Below are 24,000 nucleotides of genomic sequence, written 5' to 3'. Positions count from 1 at the left end.
GGACTGGAAACTTTACAACGGCCAATTTTCATTAAAATTAGTCGATCAAACCAAATGCTATTGCGACTCATAATAAGTTTGATTTGACAAGTATCTCAATCCTCATTGCGCTTTATTAAGACAAGGGAGAGGAGCTTTCGGCGGAGATTCTAATCTTCCTTATTTTTATTGGCTCTTCTTTTACAGCATACACGACACAGGCAGCGACATGCCAAACTCATCACCATAACAACTAACATTACTATAGCTACAAGGAAAGCTATGACGTCAAGTAAGTAGTACTGGTACCAGGGGATGTTAAACACTTGAGCTCTGAGGTGTTGGGCTCCACCATGTCTGTGTACATACTCTATCCAGTCGCCAGCTTTCTCCAGGGGAGTTCGTGGACTGTCTTTCATTAGACGAGAAATGCGCATAGATGTTTCCTTGAATCTGGAATTAAATATTTCGAAAATTACTGGAAGGATTGAGTAAAGCACTCAAGATGTACCTCTCGAGGTTCGAGAAAGCACGAGGGTCATCTATTTCATCGAGCGAGAAATGCGTTCGGCTTGTTTCTTGAATCCCAAAGAGACGTGATTTAAAATATTTAAAATAACAACAGCTATAAAGACTTTGAGTGACTTTGCTACCATTTCTACGCGGCAATGAATTTGGTAGTACTGGTAAGGATCGATATGTTCTAGGCTGCTACAAGTTGATAATTTGCTTGTAGGTGCGATGCATGAACAATTTAAGAGATTGCGACTTTGGGTTTTAAAGGAAGTACGAAGTTCTTCGTTGCTGTTGTCGCTGTAAATCGTTTTTTTAAAGCTAGCGTCCAAACCTTTAATCTCATCCAGATACATAAATTACTATGAAATGGCAATTCAAACGAGTGAGGCAACGCTATCAATCAGAATTAACTTGTATCAAGCTATCAACGAAGGAGAATGGCGGTGCGACCGCCTATTACAGGTTCTACAGACTGTAAGGGTGATTTAAGACACGATAAAAAAAACCGCCATTTTATGCTATAAGTGACCATTAAATATACAAAATCTCGCTAAAAAATACTATTAACTTTGATTTCGAGAGAGAAACATGGGTTAAATTTTTATTGAAGTATCATTCTTGGTTTGATTTGAGTGGTTTCGCTTTAAATGACAGTTTAATACAGCTAGAAGACAATACAATCAAGCAGTTGGAACTCAGTCAAGGGCGATAACGGCCGCTCAATATAGGTCAAAGTAAAAGTGGTTAAAGGGAAGCAAATTCGGGACTTTGACAACCGACCGGTTGAAATAGCTATTGCTATACCTTGGTTCGTTCATCACAAGCTGTATAGCCTCAAAGAGTTCTTTGGCACTCATAGTTTGATGATCCAAAACCGTCGCTATTCCAAAGTATTCTGCTTTCCTTGCATTAGAAAATTGGTCCATAAACAATGGAATAGCCACCACAGGAACCCCATGGTATGCCGATTCATAGAAGCTGTTTATTCCAGTGTGAGATACAAAAGCTTTGATATCCTTGTGAGCCAAGAGATCGTTCTGTGGTATCCACTTCATTACTTTGATATTTGGACTTAAAGATGATGGAATATAGCCTGAAAAAGGAATGTCAAAGCTAATATCAGTAGAGCAATTGACAATGGAATGTCGAAACTCAACTGAAACTGTTCTAAGCAGACCTTACGTTAAGCCCGTGGACACCCTCAGCTAAGTTGACACCAAATGTACAGTTTTAAAATCAAGGCGAGCTCAGTTGACAGGAGTTAATACAGCGTCATAGACTAAGATGCGTAGGAAAGGAATACCGCACCACGAACTAGAAAACGCAAGTGGCACCTTCTTTGTCTTCAGCAATTTTTGCAAGTAACTATTGTTTAGCGATCCGCCATTCTAGAGTGCAACAACGTTTTGGGTAAAAGTGAGAAATTAACTCGATCACTTTCCCAATGAGTGACAACTTCGCCAACAACTGAGGTTCCGTGTTTTGATGTTACCTTTAAGTTTCCAGATGACTTTCTGCTTCAATTTTCCAAAGGCCGCTGCCAAAACATCGATCGTCCTTTTAGAAATAATCAGACAGACAGACAGACATCTATATTTATACAGGATAGCCCCTTCAGTGTAGTAAACACTGGTATCAACGGGGGTCCTGTTAACCCTCCCAACCCACCCCAGGGAGGACATCCATCACACAGTAATCTCGTGCGTGGGAAATTAACGTCTCCTACCCCAACCCTGCAGGAGACGGGACCTCCATTTATTCGTCCCTATCCGAGAAGACTAGAATATCTAACCATTTCTTGATGTTAAAGAAAGGAAGCATATTCTTCTCAGTTAATTTTAAGACCCTAAGTGTTGGTCCGGCCGGTATTGAACTCTCGACCTCCCGCACAGCAGTCCGGCGCTCTCCCAATTGAGCTAACCAGGCAATCGTTTGTGCATACGATCCAAAAGAGGCAATAATAAACCCGTGTGCCCCGGAACTGTTAATAAAATCCGCCAAATCAGGGGGGAGTGGATTGGGTTTAGATTCTGCAGCGATGGGACCCAACATGATTTGACCTGCAGGAAAATAACAAGGGATAAGGACACAGAGCTCCTACTGGCCACTAGGAATAGAACTCTTGACCCTTGACTCTAAATAAAACGACTGACCTCGGGAAAGCTGGTTTATCATACAAACGACGCTTTCACGACATTTTTGCAAGAAACAAACCGAGCAGAATGACCTAACTTTGGAACTGACCAATCACGACCAACTTACGCCTATATGGGTGATACAATCAATAACATTTCCGCTAAACTGACCAATCAGTTTTCACTAACCAGACTTCTAGCACTCGACTAACTCCAATCATGACTTTCCGCTCAGGTTGTCGAAACGTCAGTCACTACAACCGACGACAGCTCTCAGTTCTCAGGACTAATATCACCCGAACGATAAGTCTACAAGTTCAACTGTCTCTCCTGGGTTCAAAAATAATGTATAACAATCTTAGGTTTACGTGATGAGTACTGTTAAACAAACCTGGAAGAAGAGGTTGAGGACACTCAATTGCAAAATCACCGTTGAAAAGCACGAGCTCAGCGCTGGCAACAGCCTCACGGAAGCTTACATCGGGAGTAATGTTGTATTTTTCCTTCAAAGAGCTATAGGATCTGACAGACAAAGTTTCCAATACAAACTGAAAAATGTTGACCATACAAAAGTTAATCACACGCTGAGGAAATGACATTTCACAGGAAAACGGTAACAGACGCGAAGGAACATATGAAACAGGGAATGGCACCATGTACAGAGAATTATCTGGATTGCTCGGAGGATTAGAATTAATGACCACTTCTGGAATGTCGAAGAGTTCAGCCACCAGAGGGGCACAAGGTGCAAAACTTTCGTATACAATCAAATCAAAATCCTTTATTTCATAAAGCAGCTCCGTGTCATTCAGCAATGACTCACACACGACTTCCATTAGGTCGATAATGTTGATTATCCCCTTCCACATGCTCTCTCCAATAGACGTTTTTATCACGAATGTCTCGCCATCCTTTTCGTTGAATGGTATTTTGAACGTCCTGTGGTGAACCTTGTCCCCAGTGCTCGGTGACTCGTCGCGATAAGCGGGTTTAACAAGTACTACCTGCAGCAGTAAGGAATTCACAAAAGAGCATTAGCTTTGATGTTTGTGCGCAAACACTACCTGTTCCGAGAAGCGCGGAACAATTTTCTGAGAAAGAAGGTTAGGCAAACTAAAAGCTTCTTATTATAGAGGCTGAAAGTCAAAAAATGAGACATTTGCTCGAGACTGAAAAATTGGTCCAGCTCCTGCGCAGTTTGAATTAGCGGGCTCTGGGGCTGAATAGAGTAGACAAAAAAAATGGCGGCTGAAAAGCGCACTCGTCCCGTGGAAGGTTTTTATCTCGGAATAAAAAGCCACATTCGTCTCAAAGCCGAGAAGATACGTCCCAAAAAACCGGAAAAAGTTGATCAGGAGAAAATGTATCCAATTGAGGTAAGTGCGGAGATTGCTTTGTTGATAAATTTCCTCGTAACGTAATACATGCGGTATAAAACCACACTTCTTTTGAATAATTTTAACTTCTTCCGAAGGAAATAAGTTCAGTAAGAGATAAAGGAATTTACAAATTTAATAGTTTTCAGTTTAACATGAAATGATAGCATAGTCGACCGTAGCTAGTGAGAGTTATTTGGCCCATCTTTCTTGCCGCTATGTAAATAAATATTACAGTACTGATATTTAGCAAGTTAACCTAAAAGGGAATTTTCCTCGCCTTAAATACTCATGGTTTAACTGGGATCCTTCTGAAAAAATGTTAAATAATTTTATTTCAGGAACTTTTTGTCCGTGAGCATTTCAAGTAAGTACTAAAAATTACCGTAAGTTATATTGTCAAAGTGAATCATAATAGTCCTAAGATATGGATAATGATTATTTTCTTTGCAAATTGTTGACGGAGACAAAGTAGAAAATAAAGTGAAAATTCACTTGATTGGATATTCAAGTGATTTTGATGAATGGAGAGATGGAGATGACTTAGTTGACAAAGACAAAAGTAGTCTTGGTCGCTTCGTACCGCGATTCATACCGAGTGAGGATTCCTTGTCTGACAGGGCTTCAGCTTTATTTAACCGCCTCGGCCGCGAAATAAAGTTTAGTCTATTTTCAACCAAAAGGGAGTCACCGGAGGTTCGAATTGAGATGCAGATTGACATGGATATCTATAAAACATATTTACAAAATATTGGATTTGTAAAAAAGTCAAGAGGATGGGAAGTACATTGTATTGATGATAACTCTCATTTATGCGATCTACTTGATAGTAAGTGGTTTGAGAGAATTCAAAATGGAAATGGAGACTTTTGTTATGTCATTCCTGTAACTGTAAGATTTTGGCTTCATGAAAGAAAGCCTGTGAGAGAGTTTGTTTATGTCGGCGATACTCTTGTAGAAAGCCACACTGAGAGTGACTTGCAAGTCATTTTTACATTTGTTCATGGGGATGGTGTGAAGGCTGAATACAACAGTAATGAGTGGAAATCGCCCCCATCCTAACAGTAGTAGTAGTAACAATGTTTCTGACAGTATCAAACATGTAATGCATTAATGTTGACCAAAGAGGATGAGTTGTTGCCCATTGCTAACAATAATCCCTATTTCTTAAGGGGATATAGGCACTATCTCAGCTTTATCTATGACAAGTTTTTATAACAGATTATAATCATTTGTTAGTGTTTGTATTGTGTACAATTTAGGGCTGCAAAAGTATTTATTTGATATAACAACAACAACAATTTATTAAGGTACTTCCATAACATCTATCTCTAAACCAATATATTCTCATTTTAACATTTCTTAACCCATTTGCTATTTGATTTGATCACATGTAAGGGAGAACAACATGGTTTAAATGCACATGAGCTACATGGGGATAAACAGGTCTTAATATTATGACCCTCTAAATTACAGTTTCCACAAGTAAAACTTCTTGTGCCTCTTTGGCTGCCAAGATCCTCAAAATATTCAATTCTGTTCCTTTTTTGCACAATTTGTTTTAACGCATCCATTCCTCGTTGATTGGTAGATCTGAAGAAGTCCTTTGTTGTTTTGTCATTAAGTTTCTCTAGACCTTGCTGAGTGAAGGAGCTGATAGTACCATACATTTGTATAAAGTCAGGCACATGCCATACCAGTGCATGCATGTAAGGAGTAACATGCTAAGTGTGATACAATTTCAAAAACTGTTTCAGAAAAGATTTTGATGCCTCCTGAATTTCTTCTTTGCTCAGTTGGGGAATAGTGGAACTTAACATGTTTGCAATTGTTAGAAACTGTTTCCACAACTGTGATATTTGATCAGATTTCTGGTGATTGGGCAATACCCTAGTGAAATCAATGTTCCTAAATAATTTCTGTTTCTCTGGGCCTGTTAGATCCTGCCATTTCAATTTCTTTGAATCCTTACAGACAAACCAGTTGAAGGGAATTTTGAGGGTATCATTGAGATAGGTCTCCCAGCCTGCCATGTGCTTGTACTTTGATCTCTCAAAACCATCATTAAAAGTTTTGTTTTTGTCAAGTGCATCTTGACGTCGCAGCTCTTGAATGAGGAGTTTAATTAGGTTGTCAGAAATTCGAAGAAAAAGGTGCAGTGAATCTATGACAACATGATCAATGGGAATTGAGGGGACAAGTGGAGCATGTTTAGAATTGTACTTCTCCACTGTTCTTGACCTTGTATTCACTTGTTGTTGAATCTTCTCAATTGAACATGCTCCTTTTGAGACATCAGTGAGAGACCATTCTTTTCTTCCATCATATTTGTCATATAAGGGACATTTACACCAAATACAGGGGTATGTAGCATGGGCAGCACCAAGACCGCAAACACATGCAAGGAATTTCCAATCCCCTCCCAGGAACCACTCAATTTCAAACTGCTCTATTCCCATTGACAAATGTTTTAAAGATTCTACATCTTTTCGGATGTCTGTCAATGCTTTCGAAAGTTTTTCATAGTTTTCAGGCTCCTTTAGAACAGCTATCAGATGATTGCCACCAGCTGCCTGAGCCAATGTTCCTTCATCAAGGACAGTGAAGGTAACATTGATGACATGTAGTCGTTTGCCAATATTGGTACCATCCCCAGAAAGTTTAACTCGAATCTTATGATTTTCTTTGAAAGCAGTATTAGAAGGACTATTTTTCATAAGAGTCTGCAACCTTACTTCTCGTCGTTCCTTGATGCTCTGCTGAATCCCACAAGTATCATTGGGAGTACTTGACAGATGCCATTTACTATTTAAAGCTTTTATCCTCTCCTTGACTTTCCATGACTGAGGTAGTTCCTTGCAAATCATAGAAAGTTCATGGTATGCTTCATTTGATATATTAAATCTTTCCTTTGTGTACAGCAGTAAATTTATGTCATCAATCTCCTCATCAGTGACTGTTTCGGCTCGAGATGAGTTTTGAATGTTATTGTTATCAACCAATGTGAGAGTCTCATACTCTTGAGTGTTCTCATGGAAAATCTCAACTTTAGTGGCAACAAATTATGAAGTCCAAGAAATGAAAGTGAAGTTTCACAGTCTGTGACCATTTGCTTTCGAACTCTAGTTTGATGCCTTTTGCTATAGTCTAAAAATGTTTTACTTTTGGCAGGACCCCTTGATTTCTTGTCTTTTTGTAGTTTCATTAATTTCTGGACAAGCCCTTTAAATTTCTTTTGAAATTTGCTAGTAATTTCTTTGTTTTTAGCAACAGCTTCCTTCATTTTCTGCTCAATTTTGGCCTTGTTGCACCTTTCCTCTGTAAGATCATCTTCAAGCTTTCTTTTCTGTTCCCTCAATTCATTATTTTCGTTTTGGAGCATAACACAGTCCATTTCATAGTAATAAAGGCTGATAGTTTCGAAAGAAACTGTTTGGGGCTGCGTCGGTGGGAGTAACGAAATAATTTGGATATATCAACAAAGTTGAAATGGTAAATTGGCCACCGTAATGATTACAAAAGCTGACGTTTCGAGCGTTAGCCCTTCGTCGGGGCGAATAGAGGAATTGTGGGTTGTGTGTGGTTTTAAAGGCAGAAAATGGAGCTACGTTATTGGTGGGTGCATGGCAACGAGAAAAACATGAATAAATTATTTATTCATGTTTTTCTCGTTGCCATGCACCCACCAATAACGTAGCTCCATTTTCTGCCTTTAAAAGCACACACAACCCACATTTCCTCTCTTCGCTCCGACGAAGGGCTAACGCTCGAAACGTCAGCTTTTGTAATCATTACGGTGGCCAATTTACCATTTCAACTTTGTTGATATATCCAAATCATTTCATAGTAATATAGCTTAAAATTCCAAGTTGAAAATTTACCCTTTGTCCACTTAGAAAAGACTTTTTTCACCCCATTGCCTCCCATAGTTTTGGCTTTGGCTAGTGCTTGATTTAATCGCCAGATCTTTGTTTTGAATTCTTGGATCAGCCTATGATTTATTATTACATTAGGGATCCCGCACTCCTGTCCGACTTTTTGTATAAGTATCCTTAAAACAGAGTTTTGTTTGCCTAAGCTTTCCTCTGGATCGAGTTCTTCATCACGGTCAGCCTCTTGTTGTGAAATTTGTACAACTCGTACAGAAGTTTACTGCCAACAAACATGTAGAACATTTATCAATTGCTGAACATGAAATCGGACGCAACTTCATAAATTTACGACAAATTTCGAATTTATAGATTCAAAGATTACTTGTTTATTTGGGCCTGAAATGATGGATATTCTTTGTGGCTGTAATTCCCGCCATCGCCGTTTTCCTTCTTTTCTTCGTCGTTTTGCACGGCCTCTACTGCACAAAACAACACAAACGTAATGCAAATTACAAGAATAGCCCGGGCATTGCGCAACATCGCCAACGTCTGCGAAGAAGTACTTTTCAATCGCCGATTTACATATATTTTTTCGCTCCAACGCGTACGAATTTGGAGCAAAAATGTTTATTGGATCCCAGGCTTTCCAGATCAACCCGTACATACGCGACATACGCATGTTTTAAACGACTAGGCCGCTTGAAGTGATCAGTTTGTTTTGGCCGAACGGTCAAATGCCAGTCACGACTTCTTTCAAGTTCGACGACTTCGAAGCCCGATTTACATGGCTTATTTTTCACTTTTCCAAAGTATTTTGCGACTACTAGATAGAGTATTAAATATATATCGTAAATTTAACCGTACATTTAGATAAAGTTATCGTTAACTTTGTCTAGTTCTGCTTTTCGCTAAAAAATTAACAATTTCCGCTATGATTTTGTGTCACTATTGGGGGCCTGGAAACGAAAAAAAAAATTAGATGCTGCGTCGGTGTGGGTAACAAGGTAATTCGGTTATATCAACCAAGTTGAAATTGTAAAGAGTTAAAAAGCTGACATTTTGAGCGTTAGTCCTTCGTCAGAGCGAATGACGAAGGGCTAACGCTCGAAACGTCAGCTTTTGAACTCGTTACGATGGCCAATTTATAGTTGATATAACCAAATTAGCTTTTTATTATAGTAGACGTGAGCTTTTCAAATTAGATTATACCGCTGAAATCAATCTAATTCATGCTTGAGAGAAAAACATTGGGAGAATTCAAAAGGATATAAAAGCGACAATGGTAATCGTCAAACTGGTCTTCAATCAAATCAACACCCCAACACTAGGCCGGAAGATGCTAATTCATGCAACATCAGATAGTCTCATCTGTAGCTATTGTTGTAGTTGTGTTTTTTCTTCTTCCTGTTTTACAAGATGTCACGCAATGATAAGCTGTGAAAGGACGAAGGGACCAGCCATCAAAACATTGTTCAACGAAGTGGGCCGGTTTGGTAGGCGAAGAGGACGAAATTCTGTTCAAGCAAAAACTTTGTAAATATTGGCGAATGCAAAGTCCGAGTACATATTAATAAGCTCTTTTATCATGTAGGTCAGCGATGCAGAACCATTCGAACTTTGGACATAGGATAAGTGATAAAATGATGAGCGTCAGTTGACATCACCCCAGAAGGAAAAATAAGGTGGAAAATTGTTCTGTTTCTGAACTGGAGTCCCCAAAAAGGCTGTGTTAATGCTTGCTAATATGCAATAACCCTGGTTTGTAACACATTCATAGAGGTCAAAATAAGTGCGACGTGAAAGACCTATCGTCCGCCGAAAATAAGAACGTCAAAGGCAAAAGGCGCGTAACGCACTTGACCATTTAACTTAAACTATTGCTCTCTTTTCACCTTCAAACAGTCGAAGAGAAGCGAAATAACTTCTGTAGTGTGTTGAGAATATAGTAGAAGTACTTTTACCAATGTTAGCAATATTACTGTAGGATTACTGAACGTTGTGGAGGTGTTGTAATATAGTAACATGATTGTACCTGTTTATTAGGTATTTGAATGTTGAATAATATTGAAAAAGACAATGAGAAAGCGATCAAAGAGTGAGTGTCTCAACTGAATGATTACACAACAGCTTCCCTTCTCGTCACTGTTACCAAAGAGAAATTACTTCGAAAAACAGGTCTAATGTTAAAAAATTTACATCAAAGTTTGGTTTGACAGCATTCAGACATGATTATGTTCTCTCAATCTTTCCAACATCGATTTCTAAACCAACCTTTGAGTTTGTTGTCGAGCAGCCCTTTACGTAAAAACAAAAGCTTAACCATCTAATATTTTGCAGCTCTGCTGTTTCGTAACTGGAACAAAACGCTAATCGAAGAAATGAATTCGAATAGAAAATCGCAGTCGTGCGAATAGAGGATAGTTTTAAGCAATTTAATTCCCGACCATAGGTTGACAAACTGTCACAACTAAGGTAATTTTCTGGTATGCTTCGTTTTCCGCTTTAAACACTGCATATATCCTGACCCAAAACATATCCCTAACCCTGATCCTGATATCAAAGGGCACAGAAAGCTGATAGCTACTCAGGTATGTCACCTGTCGAGTCGATAACTAATCCTCCCTATTTGACCTCGGCTTCGGTAAATAATCCACAGTTACTGTTATATCGGGCTCACCTCGTGTCCTCGTGAAACCAACTCCTCCATAACTTTCTTTAAGTTGAAATAGTGGGGTCCTGAAGCTGCTCCGCTAAAACCTGCAATCTTCGCCGAAAAAGACAAGTCCACCGTTATAAACGAAAGAAGAACAACAAGCGATGTTTTTAGCGCCATCTTGTCTCTGGGTTTTTAAGTTAATTGTGAAAGGTCACGCAAGAAAGGGAAAATGCCGAACGAAAAGAAACAGGGAGGGGGTAGGGCATTTTTTGCTCAGTTCAGGCTTTGAACATCACTTTCGATGAAACGTAATTGATAAACGTAAGCTCTAAAAGGAATTTCCAGGGTCCAAGCCACTAGGAATTTGTGTACAAGTCGAGACCATGGCGCTAAGTCGCGAGCACCCGCAAAAAGAGCTTTTGATGCTCGGTCTTCTATGGCGGTGCTAATCACGAAATAAATAATGCAATCCTGAAGAAAGAGCGTTGAGTCCAACGATTTTTGCAGATGAAGCAGACTTGTCGGACTCAGGAGCAAAATAAGATGACGAAAAGACGCCATTCTGTCGTCAACATACCTTTGTATAAACTGTTCTATAATTTTGCACATGTCCTGGACACAGGAGCAAAAAGCTATTGTTTCATTCCTTCTGGCGAAGACTTTTGAAATTCTTCAAGCCTTTGCACCCTAACATCATCATGCAATTTCTCCATACTGTTCTCTATACATTTTCTATCATACTTATAAGGAGAATTTGTGTAACAATCAAGATCTTTCCTTAATTGGTGATCATTTCCTTTATTCTCCTGACCCTTTTGTGTGATTCAGGGGTGATATTGTAAGGAGAAATTAGATGCTAGTCACTCTTAGTGATCAAAGGGTTTAAGTGCACCTTGACCCCAAAACTTTTTTTCACTTAACGAAATAAGCGTATTTTTTGGAGCTTTTCGGTGCAAATATTTTTTATTTGCTCAAATCTTCAATTTTCTGTGCCCAGTCAAATACGGAAAATCAGCCGCCATCTTGCCCCACGACGGAGTTTAAAGAGTAATGGTTCTAGCGGGTAATGTGACGTCAAATCGAGAACAAGAAAGTTTGCATCTCACACATTTTCACTTGTTTGGGAAGGTTTATAGTCGATATTGTCCGAAAATATGCCGACTAAGTGTGTTGTAGAAGAATGTAACAACGTGCGAAATTTGCAAGAGGGTATCGGGCTCCATACATTCCTCATACAACACACCTAGTCGGCATATTTCGGACAATATCGACGACAACCTTCCCAAACAAGTGAAAATGTGTGAAATGCAGACTTTCGTGTTCTCGATTTGACGTTACATTACCCGCTAGAGCAATTCCTCTTTAAACTCGGTCGAGGGGCAAGATGGCGGCCGATTTTCCGTATTTTGACTGGGCACAGAAAATTAAAGATTTGAGCAAATTAAAAAAGTTTTGCACAGAAATACTCCAAAAAATAAGCTTATTTCGTTAAGGGGAAAAAAATTTGGGTTTAGGTGCACCTTAACTCTTTGAGGCAAAAAGCCAACTTTGTTCCCAGGGTCCTTTCACTCCATCTTCGAGAAAGTATAAGGAGAGAGAAGACCCCGGTAACGAGGTTGGCAAAAGGCGGGTAACTGCTCCTAAAAATTGAAGTTTCTCATCGGATCGATAGATTCTATATGAAGCTGTCTGCTAGATACAGAATACACTTTAAAAATAAATCCTTGTTGGGTATGAACTTTTGAATTGATTGGTAGCGTTAATGATTTAAAGAAAAACATGCCCTTTCGTATGCAGTACGTTAAGGCAAACAAGTTAAGAGGAAGATCTGGGAACGAGATAAGCGCAGCCTTGAGAAAAAACGAACATTTATACAAAGAGACACTACACTACGCCAAGTAAATATCTCTTGATTCAATTTAATTAAAAATCAGTGATGCTTTATTTTTCTTTTTAAAAGCAGTTCTCAATCCAGTGTCGAAAGTAATCAAGGATCTATTTGTTTTTTCTCCTTCGCTCTGTGATTGGTAAAGAAAAGTAACGCCACTCCCTCAACCAATCAGATGCAAACCTTGGTCGCCCGTGTTTTCCCGCGCTTTAGGTAGCTTGGTTGGGTTTACTTTCACTTCTCATTGGCTGTTAAGGTATTTTCCTTTCTTCTGATTGGCTGTTGTAATTGCTTTGGTTTTGGTTTTACAACATTCGATCGAAAAGCGCTCTATAAATCTTATTCATCGTCTGGTGGCTCCACTCTCTCAGGAATATAAATAGGCTTTAAATCCTTCGGTTTGTGTGAACAGTAACTTGATTTTGGGCAGCCCACGACCAACACGTGGTTTTTCTTGACCCAAAACCTCCACAAGCCATGATGAAATCCTCTCGCATCTAAATCCCACATTTTCAGACAAGTAGCAATGTTTTTCCAGGTTTTGTGATCATAAGTTTCGTCCATTCTTATGTAAAACACGTACAATTCGCCTTCAGTGTCAGGAACGAAGTTTCTGAATTTTGTGCACGGCGTCTCAGTATGGTCCAAAACCTTTGCTTTGCTACAAAAAAAAAACAACAACAAACAAATAGACTGATAATCTCTGTTGCTAATTCATATTTTAACCGGAAGGGAAGATTATGATTTTGTGAAAGAACTTGTAGCCCAGCTTCGGTTATAGAACCTGACGTCACTTGTGGTTTAGCATGTGATTCCCCCCCCCCCCTCCCGACCAATCCGCTCTCCCTCTCTTCACAGAAACCATCAAAAGTTAACAAGCTAATCGCAACACGTTACTCAAACCTGAAAACCATTAGTCTCGAAACCAAAACTTCCACGCCTAAAGCGGTTTTAAGATCGCACATTTCAGTTACAGTTAAACAGTTGGAATTGGGTACGGGATAAGAAAACCACGAGATTCCCCCAAAATACTCCGATTTATTTCCTCCCCCCCCCCCCCCGCTTCCAACCCGTCCCCAGGCGATAGATAATGACTGGTTCCTTATCGTTGCATCATGAAGTAATGTCCCGAGCAGAAGAGGAACTTGTGTCTATCCTAGAGCAGATCCTCAACAGATGATTAGACATCTCGTTCACCTGCTGCCTACTCCCCAGCTCACCTCAACAGTTGGTTGATCTCCTTCTCGTAGTTTTCTTTGTACATTTTATCAACATCCAGCTTTACGTTTGGCTTTGTATTCAGCGAATGTGTTGCAAAGTACCGGGCTTGCATAGGTCCCCCTACATTCAGCCCCTTGCCGCCGAAATGATATGTCCTTGAAATGTCAGGAATGATACATTCTCGACCTTTCCTGTTGTACTCAGCTCGCATCCACATGTCCCAGTCCACAAAGTCATCAGGTTTCGGCCATTTCTCTTCCAGTTCGTTTTTAAAAAGCTTACGACTCAACACCCTGCAACCGGGAATCCAGATGAAATATTGCGCGTCACATGAACCCAGCAGATTGCACTTAATAACATGCATTCCCTCCCATATAACCAACGAATCACCACTTCTCCCCCCCCCCCCACATTAACTTACTTTTAGCAAAAGTATATAGTCTAAGATTGTTGAACCAGCGTGTGAGAAACCTCTCTGACGCAAGTGAGGAATTCTCCGAAACTATCCTCCACCCCAGCTTACTTAGACATTTCACTTCTTCAGATATCAATCTCTTATGATTCAACATCCATATTACAAAACAATTAGACTATATATATCTTATTAGAAGTTATGTTGTGTAGTATTGCTGAGTATTTTTACGAGTTGTGCCGTACTTTTACGAGCCCTGCGGGCTCGTCAAAATACAAACAACGAGTAAAAATTTCAGCGATACTACACAACAAAACGGCTAATAGGAGATTTATTATCCAACACGCCAAATTGTCATTTCAGTGCTGGCGAATTTCGCGGATATTTCTGGAGTATAAATATCGCGTGATGTTTGTACTCGTCTCGCGCTTTATTTGTACTCTACGAAGCACAGTTGAATAACAATATTTGATATCATACGAAAGTCTATTGAAATGAAAATTTTGAAACACAATTAACAAGCTGGTGATAGTAGTGAGCCCATTTTATAATTTTTTCCCCCGAGCCACTTACCATCCCAGGCCTGGCATAGTGTCCACTCTGTACATCATGGCAGGGTCATTACAGAGATGGTCATAGCCCTAAAATAAAACATTGGAAAAGGAAGGTTAGAAACGTGACAGTTGGAAACTGCAATACACTAACAGAACAGTTATCTATCGCCTTGGGAGGCTCAAAGGAATTTCTTTTTTTGGTGGTGGGGAATCACATGGTTTTCAGGAGGAACTGAGGGGGGGTCAGTCCTCACCAACAGAATGCAAAGGGGAACTGTAGAAAATTGACTGACAATTAACTGCCGATGGGGGGATCATAAAACAACCTCGTCGCGTCTGGAATAAACTTGACCCAACTGATTGAAACTATATGAAAAACCAGCTTTTTTTAAGAGAGCTTTAAAAAGGTATCTCCTGAATGACTCCTTATTTAAATAAGCATTCTATTTTTAAAGTTATAAGTAATTTATATTGTAAATAAAGTGTTATTAGTTAGTTTTGTATGTATAGTACCAAGTATGTAAATTATGTAATTGTTCACTGACAAGTCCCAGACGGGGATGTGTTCAATAAAATGTATGTATGTATGTATGTATGTATGTATGTATGTATGTATGTATGTATGTATGTATGTATGTATGTATGTATGTCCCCACGGCCTTTCCCCAACCAAGGAAAATGGCGCTGGGAACGAGGTTGATCATAGAAATTTTACAGAGCTTTATGTGGGATTAAGTAATTTTATCGTGACATAACCAAACTTCCCCCCCCCCCTTATCCCCACCCCCTTTTACTTGGTAGGTGCTAGGTGCGCAGTTTCTCTGGTACTTACACTTATCTCCAACTTTTCCATCTGTCGTTAACTAACGAACCAGCTTGGATTTCGGCAAGGGTATAATTTTATTCTTACCTGATCGTTCCAAGCTGATATACAATAAACACTTTTGTCGTTTTCATAGACCGGGAGAAGCTGTTGAAAATAGCTAAGAATGTCCACAGACACGTCGAGGTCCTCTTCGAGGATCAGTAAGAAGTTAGCATCAGAATGTTGGTCGAAGGAGTCAACGATGGATTTCTTGTAGTGCTGAAATAAAATGAAATACATTTTTTATACTTGAAAATGAATCGTTTGAGTCCTTAGGAACACCTTCCCAACAAAAATAGTAAGGACAAGATTGCAAGGCAAGCTGAAATCTATGCCTCCCATGTGAAGCCTTTGAATTTATTGTACCTGACCAATTCTGGCATTCCGCCGGCTGACTCCGGCGTGTTGCTCAAGTTTGACCCCAAGGAGCCTGGTGACAGAAGCAGGCTCCGGCCAAAATCCATCTATGAACACCGTTATCATACTCGTATCCAGTCCATGGACCTTCTGCATGCCTAAAAGCATGCGCAGTAGGTAGCTTGGTCTGTTACTGGCCATGATCGCTATAGGAAGTTTGAAGCGGCTTCCATCCGGGAATGCAGGTGGGTCGATTTTCAGAGGAACAGGATTGTCGCCTGAATAAGGATCAAATGTAATTATCTTATGAAGAGGAAAAATCACTAAGGCGGAGAACGGGCCCCAGGCGAGGCATCTCATGTTATTTCCGGAGTATCCAATATTCCGTTTGGCATTGCATATATTGACCAGCGGATTACAAAGTAACTGTCACTGTGACATTAATGATGATGTTGGAATTAGGGTTCTCGCGGAATTATGTTCATTTAATCATGAGTTTATCAACCGTCAACAGAGTTCATTTTCAAACTCTTGAGTGGTTTTTAACTTGACCTTCAACACCTCACCCGATGAACAGAACTTACTTCCAGACCAAATACTCTCTTTCACGGAAACTATGTAATGCATTTTCACACATAACTCTTACACCTGAGATCAATGGCTCTTCATCTCTCGCATCCTTTAGAAAAAAACTTGAATGAAAATATCTATCGTTGACAACTATTAATGCTACTATATACTATTGTATGGGTAGTCGCTAGCGCTAAGTAATTTTCTCAGCGCATCGATCTAGGCTTGTGGGGAACCCAAGCTTACAAGCCTTGATGAAGTAAATAATTTAAGTTTTAGTCGTACACCATAGACTACTTTCATAAATGGCTGCCGGACTAATATTCTTTTGTCTAAATTTAAATTAGCCCTTCTGGCCTCGTTCTCCAGTACAAAATTCAAAAGAATACATTATCTCAAGTGAGGCCAGAAGGGCTAATTTAAATTTAAACAAAAGAATATTACTCCGGCAGCCATTTATGAAAGTGGTCTATGGATCTAAATAGACATATTCAACGATTAATTACAATGAAATCAGGAAAATAAACCCAAAGGTTAAAAAAAATACTTACAACTACAAACTTTTCCATAGCCCTCAAACTTTGCACAGAATTCTCTCCTCCGTCTGTTTGTTACTGTGTCTTCCCACTGACACTGGACGACATGTTCAGGTTTAAGTTTAATCAGGGTTCGTATTTTTATCGGACTCGCCCACTTGTCAGAATTAGTAGGGTTCTGATAGCTCTCTGCGTGTATGATGCGTTGAGTTTTCGTCACAGACACAACAAAGGCCCAAGTGGAGCGAAACCTCAAGTGCTTTATGAAGGAACTACCATAACTTGATAAGAAGCTGATGGCGTCTTTAGACAATCGGGCAATAGCGTCGTCCTGATTCGTGCAGAGAGGGATAAGGATCCGTCATTATTGATCGACTAGGAAACGGAGGGGGGAGGGGAGAGGTTCAGTTATAACCAACAGAGTTTAAAGTGGGAACTCCTCCGATCCCCGACCCTTCTCCCCCCCCCCCCACAAATAAATGCAGACCACTCTCTTACGTTCACACTATACTGTGAAAATTCTCTTTCCTTGTTGTACTTATTTAGTTTTTTCTTTCTTTTAAACGGAACCTCGCTAACTGTACGAATCTTTAGACGCTGAGTGGTTAAATTAAATATCAATTGTCTTTAAAATGGAGGGAATCTTTTAGCTGGTATAATCGAAAATTTCCCTCTTTGGTTTGAATATCTTGACCGTCAAAGGTGTGGTTGCATGAATGAGTGGAAATCCAATTGAGGAAGGCTGTTTCAATTTTGGAGCAGTGGCCAGTAAAAATATCAGTGGCGAATCAAGGGGACGGGCACGAGGGCCCGGGCCCCCTTGTTTTGGGTAAATTAATAAACGCAGAGGGAAGAAAATCCGGCAGGTAAACACACACAAACAAAAACGCCCCCCACCCACCCCCCATTCTTTGCTCGAGGTCCGGATTCGCAATTGAATATAGTAGATAAGAGTTAAAAAAAAAAGGGAACAACAACAACAACATAGCTCGTCAGTCCCGTGTGGACATTGCTGAATTATGGTACGGCTGCTAATGAAAAACAGCAACAAACGTCCGGCCATACTTTCAACCGAAAGAAAGTCCCATGGGTACCGTGCGAACGTAGCTTTGAATGAATTAAGTCACGTCATAGTTAAATTCATATTTTCTGCAATCCTCGTCTCCTTGACCTGCCTTTTTTTCCCCTCCTCCCTTGTTCTTGTTTCGGGTTTCCCTCATGAGTGCTCCAGTGCTCATTTATGCTCTGGACAGAAAGTTATAGGGGGGGGGGGGCTTCTTCAGATTCATTGCCATGACCAGAACACCAAACAATTGAAAGTATCCGGCGAGGGCGCAAACCCACTCCGTTCGTCTAGGGTCCAACACACTGGCCGGCATTTAGGCGACTATTGCTCAATTAATGCTCAAACAAAAATATAAACAAATTACCTTAATAGCAAAGCAGACGATTCTGCCATCTCTCAGGCCTTTCAGATATTCAATAAGAAAACCGCTGTCCGCTGTGGATTCATAAGTATCAAACCATCGTGACGACATCACAGCACCTGTTACTTCATTTAAGACCACCACATTCAGTCCCCTTATCAACATTTCAGATGTGTCCCACCTCTGTCAAAAGGAAGTGCATTTAAAACGGCAATTAAGGTGTCTCGTTTTCGTTAACATGATGAAATGTTTTGTAAGGTTACCAAGCCTTTCCGAGGAAAATGATGGACAAAAAACTGATTATGACCCTTTTTTTTTTCTGTTGTCGAGAAAGAGGTCATTACTTTCTCATTTATGTCTTCTATCTCTTCAACCTACAGTCTTTTCCAAGCTATCCGTATACAAATAATTTGAATATATCAACAAAGTTGAAATGGTAAATTGGCCACCGTTACGATTATAAAAGCTGACGTTTCGAGCGTTAGCCCTTCGTCGGAGCGAATAGGGGAATTGTGGGTTGTGTGTCCTTTTAAAGGCACCAATCACGTAGCTCCTTTTTCTGCCTTTAAAAGCATACACAACCCATAATTCCCCTATTCGCTCCGACGAAGGGCTAACGCTCGAAACGTCAGCCTTTATAATCGTAACGGTGGCCAATTTACCATTTCAACTTTGTTGATATGTTCAAATTATTTCGTTACCCCCACCGACGCAGCCCCAAACAGTTTCTTTAGAAACTATCAGCCTTTATCCGTATACAACCTTACTAGTTGGGTAAAAAAAAATCAACCAAAAGCTGAAACAGATGACATTTACTTCATTTATATCTTCATGGCGAAGAAGCATCGCATATCGCCATTCTTATCCAAGCAGTATGCAAGAATTTTGGTACTATGGACTTCATCAACCCCACCACAGGTCCACTATAGCTCGTTGGTAGAGCGTCCGAGTACTAAGCGAAAGATCGTAGGTTCGACTCCTATCGGAAACACTCGGAGTTCTTTTTCCCGAGTACGCCTGTGTTATTCGCTGAATAACATCAACTTTTACAGAGATCAGATTATAGCAACAGTTTTCAAACTGCATGAACTGAGCATGCGAATAAAATTACCCCCTTTTAACTTTTACCATTCGTAACTGAGGATAGAGCACTTTCCAATTAGCACTTGTAAAAAAAAAATCAAAGCTATTACAGCAGCCAATCAGAACTTAGGAAAGAAAATATTACCAGGAATCAAAGAGAAGGGAGAGAGAGGAAGAGGGATCCCGGGAACGAGTTTGGATTAGAACATGGCCATCGAGTCACCAACGCGTGATGTGAAATCGATTCTCCAAAAGGCAAAACAAAACAAAACAAAACCCGTTGGGTTAGATATTGGTTTGGATTAACCTTCTCATTAACCTTTTCTCTCCCTCACAGACTCCCACAAAATTTAAGAGAGGTACATTGAGGTATTCAAAACATTTTGAATCATTTTTAATACTTACACTCTGTCCGTTTATTGTCAACGTAACGTTTTCCTTACTGGATAACACTTCTAATTCCAAAACATTGTCTTCTGGAAACGAAAAGTAAGTACATATTAAAGAAAATCCGTAGGTAAAAGTTAGCCATACTCCGCTTTTGTCTACTGGGCATGTGCAATTGACAGATAGCGAAAATCATGCGGCCGCACAGAGGGTTATTTCATGATTTATTGCGTTTGTCTCTTTAGAGCTCAAGATAACGCACTGATCTCTATTGTGCAAAAAAATTGTTGTCATTACCCTTTCCAAGGCTAAGCGATGAAATTATCCTGCAAGTTTAGCAACTCTTGTTTGCAAAAATATTGTCTACCTAACTGAATAGTCTTCGAATGCCAAAAAAATTAGCAATTTGTCAATGGAATTATTTGTAATGTCCTGAATTTGGTTCTTAAAGAGTCGAAAAGTGCAGATCTAAGATTTCTAATTCTGTGATCTTGTGAGAAAATAACACGTTTGTATGATGCAATAAGAGGAGTACCTCGTAGCGCAAGCTCTTCATTCTGTCTTTGTACCTGAATAGAATATACACGTTTGTATGATGCAATAAGAGGAGTACCTCGTAACGCAAGCTCTTCATTCTGTCTTTGTTCCTCGTTGAACGCCAAAGGTAAAGTCGTTTTATCTTGTCCCGAGTTCGTCAATAGAACGAGTTCAGAGGCAGTTTGAAGAAAAAATACCATGTTGAAGATAATCAACACCCCCGCAGAAACGAAAAGACTAAAAAATATTACTTGTCCGAAGATCCTGTGGGTTGTTCTTTTGACAACCATGACTGTATCACAAGGCCGCTCAAGGCGGTTAGGGCCTCGCTCGTGATAGCTTGGTGAATTTAACCTATTTAGCTTTTCAGAAATGAACTTTCTCGTATTTCTCCGTGAAAAGGGCACTGTAATATATCACTGCTAAGTATGGAAAATTGATATGATGAGATGGGCTGAAGATATCTCCTACCAAACGCTGTTAGATCTCACCCATAATTTGATTGTATTCTTGCAAACGGAATACAGCATCGACGCTCTGCCTTTCTCTGACGTTTCGCTGTTTCGCTTCGCCCAAGGATCGACCGGTCACGAAACCCACAAACAGCCAAATACTCTTCCAGAATTTCCTATAGCTTTAGAAAAAGTGACCCAAAACAAGAAATGAATTTTAACATCAAGTTGCTTTGTTTCTAAGTAACGGAATTTAATTCACCGAAAGAATTTTTCGACGTGTCCCGCTTAACAAAGACGCATGTGGCAGATTTATTTAACTTAATACAGTATCCGAAAGCTAAAATTACGAATGTATACTACACAAGATGTTTCGAGCATACGTGCAAATCTATAAATTTGAATAAAGTTCTCTTTTGATTTAAAATCTGTTTCCTTACGACCGAAATCTTTTCTTTAAAAACGCGTCGGTCACAAAGTAACTCGCCACCCCCCGGCTATAATACTAATTATGAAATGTTCTGAATATTACATTTCAGTCTAAGACCTAGAGCATTAAAATTGATACCAGCAGCTAACGTGTATAATAAGAAATATGCTTCGGAAATGTATGATTTTTTTTCAAAAAATTCATATACTTTTTTCCTCCGCCATTTAAAACGACATTTTTTAAATAAGTTTGATGGTGAAGCGTTTCGAAGCTCCCAAGCGTGATATAACCTTTAATTCGAAATTTGCCTCTAAATGTATGAAAAACTCAGAGGCAAGGCCATTCTGAAGAATATACGGAAGATTGTTTCATCCTGCATTTTCCATCTCTTTGCGCTTTTTCTCAACAATTTGAAGCTACCCCTCCCCCCCCCCAAAGAAAAAATGCTTGACTCAAATAGTTTTTCAGTAAGGTTACTGAAATCTCAAAACGGGGTGAGAAGAAAACTGTTATTGTTAGTTTTGGATGAAATTACTTTCGAAGTCTGGAGCCCGATTCTTCATAGCCTCCTACGCAGACTTTCTTTGAGCTCATCACGCAATCTTCCTCCCCCAATGATTGCGGGAGGAAGATTGCGTGACGAGCCCAAAGAACGTCTGCGTAGGAGGCTAGATTCTTCACGGAGAGTAAACTTTTTGTCTCTATCCCTCGTTCGTGACATGTCTTCCATCTTGTCCATCCTCTAACAGTTAAGACAGTTTGCATGTTACTGAGACGGAAAACTGAGAAACTTGACTGGGATACGCTGTCTCATTAACATGATAAAAAAAAGTCTTAGTTTCAGACAATTTTGAAAATTTTATTCAAAATTCTAAACCTTTCATAATATTTCAAATGGAGAAAGTCGCTCTCTGTGATGAGTTGAATCATTCCCCAGATCTCTCACGTCCACTTTCAAGTCATTCCCAGGACCCTACTCCTCTTGTTTCTTAAAGAGAACACGTGAGTGCGACAAACCATTGCCCAATAAGTTTGGAGAAAAGCTTTGAAACAAAAGGCCGATTTTACCCTTAAATTTTTTTGTCGGCCGCTTCACGTCAGTTCTAAATTTTTGGAGAAAAGTGGCTGCCATTCGACTTTTTTCCCTAAATATTGCTTTGCATAGAGCTACTTGCCATTTCTTGAGGAAAGCGATTTTTCATTTGTAACCAAGTTTGACGTGTTCCAAGGTTTAATTATTTCTTGTTGATCCGATGGTACGATAACCTCGCTTAATATGATACAGATTCTCTTGTGCACTTTTCCCAGCATCATTTTTCCGTATTTCTTCTTGAAGTTTGGAAAGTTTCCCTTTAAGTTCATCATTTTGATCGCGAAGCAGTTCGAGAAATCTGTCTTTCCTTTCCACAGCCATTTTTAATCTCTCTGTTTCGGCCAAAAAAGAAGCAGAACTGTTTGAATAAAGAATAAAAATAAGCACAGACCACAAGGCTGCAATGCCTAAAATGGCGTAACTAAACTGGCGTCCAGTGCTAGGCATGTTGTATTAAACAAAACTGAGTTGTTAAAAACTGATAAATTTTCTCTTTATGAAAACTGTTATTATTCCTATAAAAGCAGCTGGATGACGTCAGGTCGTAGGTAAACCAATGAGATCCACCGCGCTATCGTGTGTTGTTAACAACAGCTGTTTCACTCGAAGTTTATCTTGAATATGGAGCGATAACTTAATAACTGAATTTATTCGTCGCTATTGCAGGAGAATTCGCCGGTCTGGCCGGGTAACAATCGTGCAATTATAAATCGTCTTGAAACCTGTGTCATTTGAGTCTAGAGAATAAAAAGGAGTGAAAACACAAAATATTAAAGCCGTGTTGATATCACACTTGAAAATCACTTTTTCATGAAGGTTTCTTTGGTTAAAGAAAAATAACCGCAGCGAAGGTCTCTTCTACAAACTGCAAATCGTTGACTTTTGCTTGAGCTAACATGTATATTCTGATGCTAAATTTCTCGGGAATAATAGGATAATCATTTTGTGAAAGGCGAGAAAAATTAGCAGGTTGACCGACAAAATAAAGCAAGTATGTTGAACGAGTAAGTGATGAAAAAAGAAGCGAAACTTTATATTTTATAATTATTAAGAAAAAACATCTAATTTCATTTTCTATAAGTCAGTGAATTCCACCCCTTCTTACAATTTTCTTAATCCAATTTGTTCTGTTGAATATCTTAGAGGACGAAAAGTCATCGCGTTGAGAAAATATAAACATATATTGCTCTTAATATTTTCGATGATAACTTGCCGAGTATATCACGGCTGGGCAATGGCTTAATTATATAAGTTCTCCCCATTTAATGGATTTCATGAAACAGGCTAAGATAATTTCAAGCGAGACAAAAAATAAACGGAGCAGGTAATCGAAAGTAAATGCCTTTTTATCTTTTCAACTCCGCGTTTTTCAATAGCAGTGATAAATTAAGAAATAAATACTGAGTTTGACGGCTTATATGATAAATCGGAAAACTGAACAACGACAGCAAATCTATTTTTTTTCCTTTGCCAGAGTTGAGTGGGTATCTTGTTATATCCAAACAGTAGACTGAAAATTATTCTACTAATAAAACAAGTGTGGTTAGTTGACCACTGTTTCAATAAACATGAAAAGAAAAATATATGTCTTTCTCTTCACGACAAATCTGCAAACGAATTCACTATCTGGACTTTCGAGGGGATTTTATATTTT

The 24,000-nt window shown here is 39.4% G+C and overlaps 3 protein-coding genes and 1 long non-coding RNA gene across 8 annotated transcripts in view; 2 read left to right on the top strand and 2 right to left on the bottom strand.

Moving 5' to 3' along the window:
• Positions 1-145: 145 nt before the first annotated feature.
• On the bottom strand, positions 146-10,744 carry LOC111325622 (UDP-glucuronosyltransferase 2B1). Of its 2 annotated transcripts, none has more exons than XM_022929456.2 (6): positions 10,556-10,744; positions 3,022-3,634; positions 2,426-2,555; positions 1,988-2,067; positions 1,300-1,588; positions 146-432 (listed from the first exon to the last, which is right to left on the bottom strand). In XM_022929456.2, the coding sequence occupies exons 1-6, from the start codon at positions 10,709-10,711 to the stop codon at positions 150-152; spliced, it is 1,551 nt and encodes a 516-aa protein (XP_022785191.2). In that variant the 5' UTR covers positions 10,712-10,744; the 3' UTR covers positions 146-149. The 2 variants fall into 2 exon arrangements, with proteins under 2 accessions (XP_022785191.2, XP_088600961.1); XM_088744835.1 differs by lacking the exon at positions 10,556-10,744 and adding an exon at positions 8,261-8,557.
• Positions 3,834-9,971, top strand: LOC148717129 (uncharacterized). Of its 2 annotated transcripts, XR_015995257.1 has the most exons (3): positions 3,834-4,006; positions 4,348-4,373; positions 9,470-9,971. It is a non-coding gene; the product is annotated as an uncharacterized LOC148717129 (long non-coding RNA). The 2 variants fall into 2 exon arrangements; XR_015995258.1 differs by lacking the exons at positions 3,834-4,006; positions 4,348-4,373 and adding an exon at positions 9,235-9,371.
• LOC148717130 (uncharacterized) lies at positions 4,445-6,097 on the top strand (the record flags this gene model as incomplete). The annotated part of the gene is made up of 1 exon (XM_088745666.1): positions 4,445-6,097. A coding segment is annotated over one exon (624 nt), but the record flags the coding sequence as incomplete, so codon positions are not given.
• A 1,703-nt stretch (positions 10,745-12,447) lies between the features above and the next one.
• LOC111325558 (protein O-linked-mannose beta-1,2-N-acetylglucosaminyltransferase 1) overlaps positions 12,448-24,000 on the bottom strand; it is a 12,154-nt gene continuing 601 nt past the window's right edge. The window contains exons 2-10 of one of the 3 annotated variants that reach the window (XM_088745100.1): positions 20,448-23,083; positions 19,853-19,923; positions 18,368-18,547; positions 16,953-17,268; positions 15,841-16,109; positions 15,520-15,693; positions 14,629-14,696; positions 13,643-13,936; positions 12,448-13,083 (exon numbers count right to left, since the gene is read on the bottom strand). In XM_088745100.1, coding sequence (XP_088601226.1) covers positions 12,762-13,083; positions 13,643-13,936; positions 14,629-14,696; positions 15,520-15,693; positions 15,841-16,109; positions 16,953-17,268; positions 18,368-18,547; positions 19,853-19,923; positions 20,448-20,661 — 1,908 coding nt within the window. In that variant the 5' untranslated portion in view covers positions 20,662-23,083 and the 3' untranslated portion in view covers positions 12,448-12,761. Of the gene's footprint in view, positions 13,084-13,642; positions 13,937-14,628; positions 14,697-15,519; positions 15,694-15,840; positions 16,110-16,952; positions 17,269-18,367; positions 18,548-19,852; positions 19,924-20,447 lie in introns of all 3 variants that reach the window. The other 2 variants (XM_088745103.1, XM_088745102.1) reach the window with 2 other exon arrangements.

The sequence above is a fragment of the Stylophora pistillata genome, chromosome 14, assembly GCF_964205215.1.
Source record: "Stylophora pistillata chromosome 14, jaStyPist1.2, whole genome shotgun sequence".
In the NCBI taxonomy this organism is placed as follows: Eukaryota; Metazoa; Cnidaria; class Anthozoa; order Scleractinia; family Pocilloporidae; genus Stylophora; species Stylophora pistillata.
Note: the sequence above shows the minus strand (reverse complement) of the source record. Positions and strands in the feature narration are given on the sequence as shown.

Excerpts from the sequence above, each read along its gene's own strand:
- LOC111325622 (XM_088744835.1), bottom strand. The coding sequence starts at position 8,557 with ATGCGTATGTCGCGTATGTACGGGTTGATCTGGAAAGCCTGGGATCCA. Across the intron at positions 2,556-3,021 it reads TCCTCAACCTCTTCTTCCAG|GTCAAATCATGTTGGGTCCC; the intron begins GTTTGTTTAACA and ends ATTTTCCTGCAG. Across the intron at positions 2,068-2,425 it reads TTTGGATCGTATGCACAAAC|GATTATTTCTAAAAGGACGA; the intron begins GATTGCCTGGTT and ends GTCTGTCTGTCT.